General features: G+C 44.4%; 2 protein-coding genes and 1 pseudogene across 5 annotated transcripts in view; 2 read left to right on the forward strand and 1 right to left on the reverse strand.

Annotated features, from left to right (window-relative positions):
- Window positions 1–14,913, reverse strand: part of LOC144698328 (uncharacterized) — a 694,970-nt gene that overhangs the window by 409,425 nt on the left and 270,632 nt on the right. The gene's annotated exons all lie outside the window — the stretch shown is intronic.
- The window catches only part of LOC144698352 (uncharacterized), a 674,481-nt pseudogene that overhangs the window by 123,210 nt on the left and 536,358 nt on the right, over window positions 1–14,913 (forward strand). The gene's annotated exons all lie outside the window — the stretch shown is intronic.
- Window positions 1–14,913, forward strand: part of LOC144697667 (uncharacterized) — a 200,642-nt gene that overhangs the window by 19,110 nt on the left and 166,619 nt on the right. The window contains exon 2 of the mRNA XM_078569687.1: window positions 13,834–14,181. Coding sequence (XP_078425813.1) covers window positions 13,834–14,181 — 348 coding nt within the window. The remainder of the gene's footprint in view (window positions 1–13,833; window positions 14,182–14,913) is intronic.

Here is a 14,913-nt window from a genome sequence, read left to right on the forward strand (position 1 = left end):
TGAAATGTCTGCTCCACATCCACAGGGTTTCATCTGTTTAAAGTCACAAACAGAAAGGTCCAGTTTTCTCCTGGAGTTTGAGACAAATCAGCTTTCAGAATGATGCAGAGTTTCAGCCAATGAGGGAGAACCGAGATCAGCCCCGCCCCTCATTCAGTCTGATTGGCTGGAGGAGCAGCTGCTCCCATTCGGTCATCCAGCCCCGCCCACTCCTCCGTCACTGCTGGAAAAACTCAGCAGATCTGAGATCATCTGTGGAATGAAAAGAAACAATTAATGTTTCGAGTCCGTATGACTCACTGTTTTGTTCTCTCTCCACAGATGCTGTTAGACCTACTGAGTTTTTCCAGCATTTTCTGCTTTTGTTTCAGAATTCCAACATCCGCAGTATTTTGCTTTGACTTTAAAGTTGTGAAGTCACCTGAGCCAAATGAGATGTACCCAAGGATACTGGGAGAACTGGGTTAACAGAAATTTCCTCCATTTAAATATTGAGAAGACGAAAGCCATTGTCTTCAGTCCTCGCGACAAACTCCACTCCATAGTCACTGGCTCCATCCCTCTACCTTGCTGAGAGTTGGAGCGGAGCGGACATGTGGGAGGTACTTGGGAGATGAGAAGTGCCTATAAATACAGACTGGGGATTTGAGTGAGGAGCGTCTATAAATACAGACCGAGGATTTGAGAGAGAAGCGTCTATAAATACAGACCGAGGATTTGAGTGAGGAGTGTCTATAAATACAGAGTGAGGATTTGAGTGAGGAGTGTCTATAAATACAGACCAGGGATTTGAGTGAGGAGCGTCTATAAATACAGAGTGAGGATTTGAGTGAGGAGTGTCTATAAATACAGACCAGGGATTTGAGTGAGGAGCGTCTATAAATACAGGCCAGGGATTTGAGTGAGGAGCATCTATAAATACAGACGGGGGATTTGATTGAGGAGCGTCTATAAATACAGACGGGGGATTTGAGTGAGGAGCGTCTATAAACACAGACGGGGGATTTGAGCGAGGAGCGTCTATAAATACAGACGGGGGATTTGAGTGAGGAATGTGTATAAATACAGACGGGGTATTTGAGTGAGGAGTGTCTATAAATACAGACCGGGGATTTGAGTGAGGAACGTCTATAAATACAGACCGGGGATTTGAGTGAGGAACGTCTATAAATACAGACGGGGGATTTGTGTGAGGAACGTCTATAAATACAGATGGGGGATTTGAGTGAGGAACGTCTATAAATACAGACGGGGGATTCGAGTGAGGAACGTCTATAAACACAGACGGGGGATTTGAGTGAGGAATGTCTATAAATACAGATGGGGGATTTGAGTGAGGAACATCTATAAATACAGACGGGGGAATTTGAGTGAGGAATGGGCTGTTTCACTGTTGCAGCTGCTGTGAGGCAGCAGGAGTGGGGGGGAAAGAGGCAACTGTGATATCACAGGAAGCTGGTACGTTGATTGGTCGGTAAGTGCTCAGTCTAAGGGACAGTGTGTGAGAAACCAGCTTAGGACAGGCGAGTTCAGATAGATCTATAAATAAAAATAACTTTACAATAATAAACAAAAATTTGAAAACTTTAAAATTCAAATAAAATAACAAGGAGTTTAAACAAGCAATAAAATAGAGTTACTAAAATAAACATCTAATACACATCCCTTGTAGTTAAGAAGCATATAATCTTTAGTTGTCAGTGGTACTAGCATTCAGTAAACACAGTAAATTGTAGCATACATAGGAAGAAAGTAACTAAAGTAAATTAACTAAATAACATAAGTTAGAATGGTAGGACAGGGGTTATGTTGCAGCTGTGAGATGTGGGAGCTTTTGGATGCCAAAGCGATCCATGACAAACACGTCTGCAGGAAGTGTAAGCAGCTTGAGGAATTCCGGATCAGGATTATTGATCTGGAAACTGAAATGCAGACACTCTGCAACATAAGGGATGGGGAGAAATACCTGGATACTTTGTTCCAGAAGACAGTCACACCTCTTAGAAGAGGGTCATCTGTTTGATCAGCAGTGAAGGACAGGAGGATGTGACTGTCAGTGAGGCAGGTAATGGGACTGAGCAGGCAGTAGTGGAGGAGTCTCAGACTTTGCAAGTGTCAAACAGGTTTGAGGTGCTCACAACCTGTGTTGATGAAAGCAAAATGTGCAAGATGGATGAGCTGGCTGGCCATGATACTGTGGTACAGGAAGCCATTCACGCAGGGGGAGCAAAAAGGAATGTAGTGGTAGTAAGGGATAGTATAGTGAGGGCATTGACACTGTTTTCTGCAGCAAAAAGTGAGTCCAGACGGCTGTGTTGCCTGCCCAGTGCCAGGGTTCGGGACATCTGCTACGGGCTGGAGAGGAACTTGCAATGGGAGGGGGAGAATCCAGTTGTCGTGGTCCATGTACGTACCAATGACATAGGTAGAACTAGGAAAGAGGTTCTGTAAAGTCAGTGTAAGGAGCTAGGCACCAAATTATGTAGCTAAAACTCAAAGGTAATAATCTCTGGATTATTACCTGAGCCACGTGCAAATTGGCATCGGGCAAATAAGATTAGCGAGACCAATGCGTGGCTCAAAGATTGGTGTGGGAGAACTGGGTTCCTGGGGACAGTGGGGGCTGTACCGTTGGGACGGTTTATACCTGAACCGTGCTGGGATGAGTGTCCGCACAAATCGCATAGCTAGGGAAGTAGAGAGGGCTTTAAACTAAACAAGAGCAGTGAGGGATCAAGCTTGGGTAGAGGTAGCAATTCAAGGTGTAGAGTCAAGATAGGAGAGGAAAATCGTAATATGAGAAATGATGGTCAGAGACTGGCAGGAAAGGACTGAGAGAAAAAACCTAAGAATAAATCAACAGTCAAGACTAGATGTTACAACGGTAGCACAAAGACAAGACTGAAGGCTCTCTATCTGAATGCACATAGCATTCAAAACAAAGTAAATGAATTGATGACCCACACAGAAGTAAATAAATATGATCTGATGGTAATTATGGAGACGTGGCTGCAGGACAACTAAGATTGGGTCCTTAATATTGTGGGGTGCATGACATTCAAGGAGAATAGGAAGCTCGGTAAAAGTGGAGGGGTTGCATTGTTAATCAAAGAGGGCATTGGTGCAATATTTAGAGATGACCTTGGATCAGGAGATCAGGATGTAGAATCGGTTTGGGTGGAGATGAGGAATAGTAGGGGAAAAATAGTCATTAGTGGGAGTGGTTGACAGGCCCCTAACAGCAGCCATAGTGTAGGGCAAAGTACTCAAGAGAAAATATTATGTGCTTGTGATAAAGGGACGGCATCTACACATTAACTGGAAAAATCAGATTGGCAGTAATAGCCTGGATGAGGAGTTCTTAGAATGCTTTTGAGATAGTTTCTTAGAGCAGCATGTTCAGGAGCCAATCAGAGAGCAGGTTATATTTGACTTGGTATTGTGTAATGTAACAGGATTAATTAATGATCTCAGAGTAAGGGCACTACTAGGTAGCAGCGAGCACAATATGGTTCAATTTTACATCCAGTTTGAAGGGGAGAAGAGTGGGTCAAAGACTAGTATCTTAAACTTAAATAAGGGCAATTATGTGGGGATGAAAGCTGAGCAACCAGAAGTGAACTGGGAAATTAGGCTAGAGGAGAGATGAATAGAGAAGCAGTGGCAGACATTTAAGAGGATATTTCAAAGTTTTCAGAATGAGTACATCCCGACCATAAAGAAAAATTATAAAGGGGAGGACCCACCATCTGTGGTTAACTAAAGAAGTTAAGGAAAGCATCAAGCTTAAGGAAAAAGCATAGAACTCTGCAAAGATGAGCAGCAGGACAGATGATTGGACAGAATATAAAGAACAGTCGAAAATGGCTAAAACGTTAATCAGGAGGAAGAAATTAGAGTGTGAGAGGAAGTTTGCTAGAAATGTAAAAATGGATAGCAAGTGTTTCTACAGGTGCTTAAAAAGGAAAAGAGTGAGCAAAGTGAGTGTTGGTCCTCTAGAAGGTGACAGTGGGGAGTTAATAGTGGATGAGGAAATGGTGGAGGAAATGAATAATATTTTGCTTCTGTGTTCAATATAGAGGATACAAAAAACATTCCAGTAATAGCTGCAAATCAGAAGGTGACAGGAGAAAGGAACTTGGTGAAATTGAAATCACTGGGGAAATGGTACTGAGCAAATTGAAGGAGCTGCCGATGTCAAATCTCTGGGACCCAATGAACTACATCCTTGGGTCTTAAAAGAGGTGGCTAATGCGGTAGTTGGTGCGCTGGTGTTAATTTTCCAACATTCGCTCGATTCTGGAAAGGTTCTGTCAGATTGGAAAGCAGCAAATATAACCCCTCTATTCAAGAAGGGAGGGAGGCAGAAAACAGGAAACAATAGGCCAGTTAGCTTGACGTCTGTCGTGGGGAAGTTATCAGAATCAATCATAAAGGAGGTTATAGCTGGGCACTTAGAAGAGCTCAAGGCAATTGGGAAGAGTCAGCATGGTTTTGTGAAAGGAAAATCCTGTTTAACCAATTGATTGGAGTTTTTTTGAAGGAGTAACATGCACAATGGATAAAGGGGAACCTGTAGACGTACTGTACTTGGATTTCCAGAAGGCATTTGAGAAGGTGCCACATCAAAGATTATTACAGAAAATAAAAGTGCATGGTGTAGGGGGTAACTTATTAGCATGGATAGGAGATTGGCTGGCTGGCAGAAAGCAGAGAGTATGTATAAATGGGTCTTTTTCTGATTGGCAGGATGTGATGAATGGAGTCCCACAGGGATCTGTGCTGGGGCATCAACTTTTTATGATTTACATCAATGACTTAGATGAGGGGAGTGAAGACGTGGTAGATAAATTGGCAGATGGCACAAAGATAGGTAGGAAAGTATGTTGTGAAGAGGACATGAGGAGGTTGCAGATGGATATAGATAGGTTGAATGAGTGTCCAAACATCTGGCAAATGGAGTGAAATGTGGGAAAATGTGAAGTTGGTCACTTTGGCAGGAAGAACAAAAAAGCAGAGTATTGCTTAAATGGAGGATGGCTGCATAATTCTGAGGTGCAGAGGGACCTAGGTGTTCTAGTAAATGAGTGTCAAAACGTTTGTATGCAGGTACAGCAAGTAATTAATAAGGCTAATGGAATGCTATCCTTTGTTACGAGAGGGGTTGAACATAAAAGTAAGGATGTTATGCTTCAGTTAAACTGGACCACACCTTGAATACTGTGTGCAGTTTTGGTCTCCTTATTTAAGGAAGGATATAAATGCATTGGAGGCGGTTCAAAGGATGTTCACTAGATTGATATCTGGAATGATCGGGCTGTCTTATGAGGAAAGGTTGGACAGACTGGGCTTGGTTCCACTGGAGTTTAGAAGGGGGAGGAGTGATTTGATTGAAGTATACAAGATCCTGAATGGCCTTGACAAAGTGGACGTCGAAAGGATGTTTCCTCTTGTGGGTGAGTCCAGAACTAGGGGGCACCATTTCAAAATTAGGGGGTCGCCCTTTTAGGACAGAGACGAGGAGAATTTTTTTCTCTGAGGGATGTACGGCTTTGGAACTCTCTGCCTCAGAAGGCGGTGGAGGCGCGATCATTGAATATTTTTAAGACACAGGTAGATAGATTCTTGTTAGGCAAGGGAATCAAAGGTTATCAAGGTTAGATGGGAATGTGGAAATTCAAACACAAGAAGATCAGCCATGATCTTATTGAATGGCACAGCAAGCTTGAGAGACCAAATGGTTTGCTCCCATTCCTATTCCATATGTTCTTATGGTCTCTCTCCAGTGTGAATTCGCTGGTGTATTCGCAAGTGGGATGACTGAGTGAAACCCTTCCCACACTCAGAGCAGGTGAATGGCCTCTCCCCATTGTGAAACCACTGGTGTAACAGTAGTTGGGATGACTGAGTGAAACCCTTCCCACACTCGGAGCAGGTGAACGGCCTCTCTCCAGTGTGTAGCTGCTGGTGTCTCAGCAGGCTGGATAACTGGGCGAATCCCTTCCCACATTCGGAGCAGGTGAACGGCCTCTCCCCACTGTGAACCCACCGGTGTCTCAGCAGGTCAGATGACTGAGTGAATCCCTTCCCACACTCAGAGCAGGTGAACGGCCCCTCCCCACTGTGAACTCGCTGGCGTATCAGCAGGTCAGGTGACTGAGTGAATCCCTTCCAACACTCAGAGCAGGTTAACGGCCTCTGCCCACTGTGAACCCGCTGGTTTCTCAGCAGGTCAGAACATTGAGTGAATCCCTTCCAACACTCAGAGCTGACGAATGGTTTCTCCACATTGTGAATTCACTGTTGTGTTTGCAGGTTGCTTGAGTAAGTGAATCCCTTCCCATACTCAGAGCAGGTGAATGGCTTCTTCCCACTGTGAACTCACTGGTGTCTCAGCAGCTCAGATGACTGAGTGAATTCCTTCCCACATTCAGAGAAAGTGAATGGTCTCTCCTCAGTGTGAATTCGCTGGTGTGTTCGCAGGTCGGATGACAGAATGAATCCCTTCCCACACTCGGAGCAGGTGAACGGCCTCTCCCCAGTGTGACTGCGTTGATGGATTTCCAGCTGGGATGGGTAATTGAATCCTTTCCCACAGTCCTTACATTTCCACGGTTTCTCCATGGTTCAACTGTCCCTGTGTCTCTCCAGGTTTGATGATCAGTTGAATCCTTGTCCACACATAGAACACGTGTACAATTTCCCCCTGCTGTGAATGGTGTGATGTTATTTCAGGCTGTGTAACTGGTTAAAGCTCTTTCCACAGTCAGTTCACTGGAACACTCTCATTCGGGTGTGTGTGTGTCTCGGTGCTTTTCCAGTCACACTGATGTTTGAAATCTTTTCCCACAGAAAGAACAAACATTTCTCCTTCCACATTCAAAGACGATAATACTCAGTTACAGATGAATCGAGTGACTCTGTCAGATCTTGATGTGATGTTTGGTTTGAGTTCCCCCTCTGTAAATCCTCCCCTTCCGATACCCTGTAAAAGGAGTTTACAAAAGTGATCACTGTAAGAAAAGGATAGAAATTCAGAGCAGACAATTCTCATTTCTATGGAACATTATTTCCTGTCTTCTTCTCCCAAAGCTGCAAATCCCTGTCCCACATACTCTCCCTCCTCCCAGTGCTGAAGCCAAACAGAGTTTTGGATAATTCTTCCTGTATCTTTTTAACAAATTTGTCCAACTGAAGATAACAATATGTTTCATCATTCACTTCAGTCATTACTCATGACAAAACATTAATCTGAAACCCCCTGACCGACTTTACAGAATAGCAGACGTTAACCTTGTGTCCAAAACTTACTGTGTGGAGATTTATTGAGTGATTGTGAAGGTGGTTTCTCCAAACCTCCCAGGATTTCCTTCCTTCTTTCTCTCCCTCTCTAACTAAGTTAAACCTGGGATCAGTCTCATGGTCTATTCTGGTTGCTGCTTCTCTTCCTGATGACTAATTAACTCCAATTAAACACTGAGAAGACTGAAGACACTCTTTTCAGTCCCTGCTCCAATCTCCATTCCCTAGATACCAACTCCATCGTTTTCCTTGGGAACAGTCTGAGATTAAACCAGTCTGTTCATAAACTCGGTGTTACATTTGATCTCGAGATCAGATTCTGACCTCATATCTGTGCCATCACTAAAATCGCCTGTTTCCACCTCTGTAACACTACCCGCCCTCACCCTGTCTCAGTGCATTTGCTGCTGAAACCCTCATCACTGCTGTTGTTACCTCCAGACTTGAACGACTATCCCAACACACTCCTGGCTGGTCTCCCACATTCTACTCTCCGTAAATGTGAAGCCATCCAAAAGTCTGCTGTCCATGTCTTCACTCATAGCAAGTCCTGTTCCTCTGTCACCCATTTGCTTCCTGACCTGCCTTGGATCCTGGTCAAGCAGCAACTTGATTTTAAAATTCTCATCCTTGTTTTCAAATCCCTCCATGGCCTCGCCCTTCCTTATCTCTGCAATCTCCTCCAGCCCCACAACCCTCTGAGATATCTGCACTGCTCGAATTCTGGAATCTTGTACATTCTCCATTTTAATCACTCCAGCATTAATGACCTTGCCTTAAGTTCCCTCATTCCCAAACTCTGAAATTCTCGACCTGCACACTCCCTCTGTCGACCACATTTTGCCCCTTTAAGACACTTGAGTATTGCTAAAAAAAGAGACATTCTGTCAAAACCTTTTCTCTTGTACTCATCAGGACAGACGCAAGAACATCAAATTTCAAAGATTGTCAGTCGGGCTCATAATGTGGCTCACTTGTGCTTGCTAGAAGCTACATATATTCATCCACAGGGAACTGTCCACTGCAGACAGAAGGGACATGTCCAGGGATGGGGCCGTTTATTGAATTAAACAAAAGCATGGAGGATGATAGCTCTTTGGTGCATTCTCCGTGGCAATGCCTTGACCAATCAGAGCTGACTGGCCAACCAGTCAACACCCTTTCCTTGTGCAGCATAAATTGTTGTTCACTGAGAAATTTGTTTTTTTTTTTGCATCTGTCCAGATGAGTACAACGTGAAATATCAGCAATATGTCTCCCTTTTTCAGCAATACTTAAATTCTGTACTGCTGAGTGACTTTGGGATTATAATTCTAATGCTGCTGATCTAAAACTCCTGGTGTACACACATTTTATGAACGTCTCCCTCGGACTGTTGCTCATTGTCCCCGTGAGGATGGCGGCCGCGCATGCGCCCTGTAGCACATCGACCCATCAAGATAGCGGCCGCGCATGCGCCAATCTCCACATTGCCCCTATAAAAATGGCGGCCGATAACTCGTGCATTTTTCACGCAGCTCCGAGCAAACCCGGGACCGGTGGCTCCTGATTGAGGGTTTGGGGCCGACACCGTGAGTTTATGAAGCTTCCAAATTCACCCGTTAGCCTTATCTCTGTTCAGCCGTTCTGCATCTGCACTCGGTCTTTGTGAAACCCGCATTTTAAACCGCTTGCTCGAGCTCACTTGCCGTCTGTCCCCACGGACTGCGCATGTTCCGACTCCAAATGATTGGCGGCAGCTCCGGACCAATAGGAAGAATGGGCGGGGTTGGATGACCGAGCGGGAGCAGCTGGTCCTCCAGTCAATCGGAGTGAGAGGGGCGGAGCATGCTGGAAGTGGAGCATGCGCAGTGTGAGCGGGGGACCGGGACGAAGGGGGTGGATTTTTTCCCCCAATAATTGATATAGATTTTTCTTTTCCCACCTATTTCCATTATTTTTAAATGTATTTCCATCCATTGTTTTATCTGTACCTTTTAGCCTATTTCAATCCCTCACCCACCCCCACTAGGGCTATCTATACCTTGCTCGTCCTGCTTTCTACCCTTAATTTGCACATTCCTTAGATAATATCACCACCTTCAACACCTCTTTGTTCTTTTGTCTGTGACATCTTTTGGTTATCTCCACCTATCACTGGCCCTCTATCCAGCTCTACTTGTCCCATTCCCCTTAAACCAGCTTATATTTCACCTCTTCTATTTTTACATAGTTCTGTTGAAGGGTCATATGGACTCGAGACGTTAACTGTGTTCCTCTCAGCAGATGCTGTCAGACCTGCTGAGTTTTTCCAGGTATTTTTGTTTTTGTTGCGGTGGAATTTAAAGTCCAGCGGGTGAGAAAGGGCCGAGTGCAGGAGAGGAATGGAGCCGGAGGGTGGACTGGGAGGGTTCACACACACCCGCTGTAGGACTCCAAACCCGGATTAGAAACTCCCGGAGCCGTGTTTATACTGAGTGTTTGGAAAATCCTTTTACAGGATGTTAGAAGGGGAGGATTTACACACAGCAAACTCAAACCAAGAGAAATGTTTGTCTCTTTGGACTGACCTGCTGAAACACATTGAATTAACACTGGCGAGAGGCTGTTCAGTTGCTCACAGTGTGGTAAGAGCTTCAGGACATCATCCCACCTGGGACACCACATTCACACTGACAAGAGGCCTTTTAAATGATCAGAGTGTGAGAGGTGCTTTAAAAGGTGTGGGGAATCTTGCGGTATCTTAGAATTTCTTTTTGCTTAAATCTATGCGAACGGAATTGTATACCCTGGCACGGCACTGGAATACGGTAAAAGGGAAAGACAGTATTTTACCTTGAACATCTTCAGTGTAAGTGTGAGCTGCTGTTAAATCAGGCTGTATAGGTAAAACTTAAAAACAAAAAGGGGGCAATCACATTGTTGGGAGCATACTATAGACCCCCAAACAGTCAGGGAGAGATAGAAGGGCAGATATGTAGGCAAATCTCAGAAGTGTTAAAATAATAGAGTAATAATAGTCGGGGATTTCAACTTCCCCAATATTAACTGGGATAGACCAAGTGTGAAAACTTTGAGGGGGCTGAATTCTTCAAATGTATCCAGGAGAGATTTTTAAGCCAGCACATAGAAACTCCTACAAGAGAGGTGCTGGACCTTCTTTTAGAGAACAAAGCTGGGCAAGTTGTAGAAGTGTCAGTGGGGAAGCAGTTCAGTAATAATGACCATAACTCCGTAAGATTTAAGTAGTTATTGAAAAGGACGAAGATGGATCGAAAATAAGGGTTTTGAATTGGGGGAAGACCAATTTCAATATGATAAGACAGGACCTGGCCAAAGTGGACTGGGAGCAGCTACTTGTAGGAAAATCAACATCAGAGCAGTGGGAGTCATTCAAAAAGGAAATAGTGAGAGTGCAGGGCCAACGTTTTCCCACAAAGGACCAACAAGTCCAGAGAAACCAGGATGTTGAGGAATTGACAGGATTAGATAAGGGGGGAGAAAAGGGAAGCTTATGGTACATACCGAGGGCTCAAAACAGCAGGAGCACTTGATGGGTAGAGAAAGTGCAGGGGGTTACTTAAAAAAGAAATTAGGAAGGCGAAGAGGGGGCATGAAAAACACAGCTGGGTGAAATAAGTTAAAATCCAAAGGCATTTTATAAGTAAATTCAGGGAAAGAGGATAACCAGGGAAAGATTAGGGCCCATCAGGGACCAAAATGGCAATCTGTGTGAGGAGCTGGAAGATGTAGATGAGGTTTTAAATGAGTACTTTGCATCTGGAGTAACTATACAGAAGGATGATGTAGATATAGATATCAGGGAAGGGGACTGTGATATACTTGAACAAATGAGTATTGAGAGGGAGGAGGTATTAGTGGTTTTATTGGGCCTTAAAAGTCTATTAATCCCCAGGCCCAGATGAAATGTATCCCAGGTGCTGTGGGAGGCAAGGGAGGAGATTGCAGGGGCCCTGACATTAATTTTAAAATCCTCTCTGGTCACAAGAGAAGTACCAGAGGACAGCTAATGTCGTACCATTATTAAAGAAGAATGGTAGGGATAAACCAGGGAGCTAATAGGCCAGCGAGTCCAACATCAGTGGTAGGGAAACCTTTGGAAATGTTCTGAGGGACAGAATTAATCCCCACGTGGAGAGGCAAGAACTAATCAAGGATAGTCAGCATGGCTTTGTCAGTGAGAGATCATGTCTAACAAATTTGATTGAATTTTTCGAGAAGGTGACGAGGTGTGTAGATGCGGGTAGTTCAATTGATATAGTCCACATGGAATTCTCTTTTGACAAGGTCTGGCATGGGAGACAGGTCCAGAAGGTAAGAGCCCATGTGATCCAGGACAATTTGGCAAATTGGATCCAGAATTAGCTCAGTGTCAGGAGGCAGAGGGTGATGGTCAAAGGTTGGTTTTGTGACTGGAAGCCTGTATCCAGTGGCATACTGCAGGGTTGGGTGCTGGATCCCTTCTTGTTTTTAGTGGACATTAATGATGTAGACATGAATGCAGGAGGTATGATCAGTAAGTTCACAGGTAACACAAAAAAATCACTAGTGTGGTAAATAGCGAGGAGGAAACCCTTAGACTACAGGACAATATAGATGGGCTGGTCAGATGGGCAGAACACTGGAAAATGGAATTTATTCCCAAAAAGTGTGAGGTGATGCATTTCGGGAGGACTAACTAGGCAGGGGAGTATATGATGAATGGTAGGACCCGGGAAGTACAGACCCTCGGTGTGCATGTCCATAGATCCTTGAACATAAGAACTAGGAGCAGGAGTGGGAAATTCAGCCCCTCAAGCCTGCCCCACCATTCATTACGATCATGGCTGATCTCATTTTGGCCTCAACTCCAATTTCCCTCCCTCACCCCATAACCTTTCAACCCATTACTAATTAAGTCTGTGTGGTGAAGGTGCTCGCACAATGCTGTTAGGTAAGGAGCTACAGGTTATTCACCCAGTGATGAGGAAGGGACATTGTTGTTGTTGATTTGGAGAAATATCAATTTGTGTTTATATCACACATTTATTGTTATATAGTTTACCAAGACATTTCACAGAAATGTTAGAAACCAAGGAGATACTCGGGCAGGTGGCCAATAATTTGGTCAAAGAGGTTGGTCTGAAGGAATATTTTAAAGGATGCAAATGAGGTAGAGAGGCAGAGAGATTTAGGAAGGCAATTCTAGAGTCTTGGAAACTGACAGAATGGCAACCAGTGATGGAATTATTAAAATCAGTAATTCTCGAATTCGAGAAGAGCAGATATCTCAGGGGGTATTGTGAGGCTGGAGGAGGTTACAGAGATAGGAATGATCACAACCATGGAGGAAAACAAGGATGAGAATGTGAAAATTTAGGTGCTGCTTAAATGAGTGCCTTCAAATCATTTGTATAGTTTGTGAATGGCTGTGGGCCAAGCACTGATCCTTGCAGTATCCCACAAATAACTGCCTGTCATCCTGAGAATGAGACATTTATTCCAACTCTGTTTTCTGTCTGTTCACCAATTCTCAATCTATAACAGGATATTACCCCAATCCCATGCACTTGAATTCTGTTTATTGACATCCTGTGCTTTGTTTAGTAACCTTCTCTCTCTGTCTCTCCCACTCCTCTCTCTCTTACTCTCTCTGTCACATTGAATTCTCCAGCCCAGCGAGTTGTGGATGCTCCATCATTGAATATATTTCCGGCTGAGATGGAGAGATTTTCGATCTCTCAGGGAGTCGAGGGATATGGGAAGTGGGTGGGAAAGTGGAGTTGAAACCCAAATTCAGCCACGATTGTATTGAATGGTGGAGCAGGCTCGACGGGGTGTTAGGACTTCTCTTGTTCCTATTTCGTATATTCTTATGGAGGCCAGAGTCTTTTGTTGGCCCAGACCGGGTGGCAGGTTCCCTCCCCTGATGGACATTAGTGAACCAGTTGGGTTTTTATCACGATCCAGCAGTTTTCATGGTCACTTTTTCCCAGTGCCGGCCCCACAAATTACCAGATTCATTCAGCTCAATTTCACAACGTGCCTTTGTGTTTTTGTGGGTTCTCTCTCACTCCCTTTTTCTGTTTTAAATCAATTTCACAGGTTATTAGAATTTTTTTGCAGTCAGGAAACTGAAACCAAACATCACATCAGGATCTGATCGAGTCGCCTAATTCATCTTAAACTGAGTATCTTCAGATTTTGAACATGGAAGGAAAAAGCACCGTTCACAGTGGGGAGACACCGTACACGTGTTCTGTGTGTGGACGAGGCTTCAGCCGATCATCTGACCTGACGGAGCATGAATGCAGTCACAATGGAGAGAAACCATGGAAATGTGGGGACTGTGGGAAGAGATTGAAATCCCCATTGGAACTGGGAACTCATTGGTGCACTCACACTGGGGAGAGACCATTCACTTGCTCTGGGCATGGGAAGGGATTCACTCAATTAGCCAACCTCATGGGACACCAGCGAGTTAACACAGATGAGAGACCTTTTAAATGCCCACAGTGTGAGACGTGCTTCAAAAGTTCTGTGGAACTAAAGTCCCATCAACGTGTTCACGCTGATGAAAGACCGTTCAGGTGCTCTCACTGTGGGACTGGGTTCAGACAATCATCTGAACTCATCGCACACCAGCGAGTCCACACTGGAGAGAGACCATTCACCTGTTCCAGGTGTGGGAAGGGATTCATTCAGTCATCCAACCTGCTAAGACACCAGAGAGTTCACACTGGAGAGAGGCCATTTACCTGCTCCGAATGTGGGAAGGGATTCAGTCAGTCATCCGACCTGCTGCTGCACCAGAGAGTTCACACTGGAGAGAGGCCATTTACCTGCTCTGAATGTGGGAAGGGATTCAGTCAGTCATCCAGCCTGCTGAGACACCAGCAAGTTCACAAGTAACTGTCGTGATGGGATTTTGCTCTTAATAACATTCAGGACTGAAGTATGTTCATTATAGTGTGTTTCTGTAGACACTAATAAACTCCAGCCCACTTAGATAAAAGTCAAATAAATCAGCATTGTGTTAAACACAATGCGTTGAACCTTTTTACTATTTTTAACAAGTTAGTACCTTTTTGATGTTAATAAACTCCAGCCCAGTTACAAATTCTGTATAAAATTGGAATAAATCAGCTTCGTGATGAACAGTTGAGTCGTTTTGATATTTCTAGCACAAGTTAGTTCCTTTTGAAGGGCTCTCCCTCTCCCCTGTCTCCTCCATCCTCACCTCCAGCAACAAGTGCGAGGAGCTCATGGAGCTTCTTTGTCACTAAGATTGAGACAATCCGATCAGCTGCCTCTGCTGCTTCCCTCCCTTCCACTAGCCCACCGGGACAAACTATCTCTTAAGTTCCCACTTGTCCGAGCCTGAACTCGTGATTAAATGACAAAGGGGATGATGGTGCAAGGCAGCATTGGGTGATAATGAGACAAGGAAATAAACTAATGGGACAAGTGGAGAAACAACGCAGGCCCAGAGGAGAGATAAATGGTAAAAGCAGAACCATTACCAGTACCTACTGTCAGAAAAAATGGGAGCAGTGGTTATGATCTGAAATTATCAAAATGAATGTTGAGCTCAGAAGGATGTAAAGTGTCCAATGAAAGATGAGCTGCTGT

The sequence above is a fragment of the Cetorhinus maximus genome, chromosome 23 (genome assembly GCF_964194155.1).
Source record: "Cetorhinus maximus chromosome 23, sCetMax3.hap1.1, whole genome shotgun sequence".
NCBI classification, from domain to species: Eukaryota; Metazoa; Chordata; class Chondrichthyes; order Lamniformes; family Cetorhinidae; genus Cetorhinus; species Cetorhinus maximus.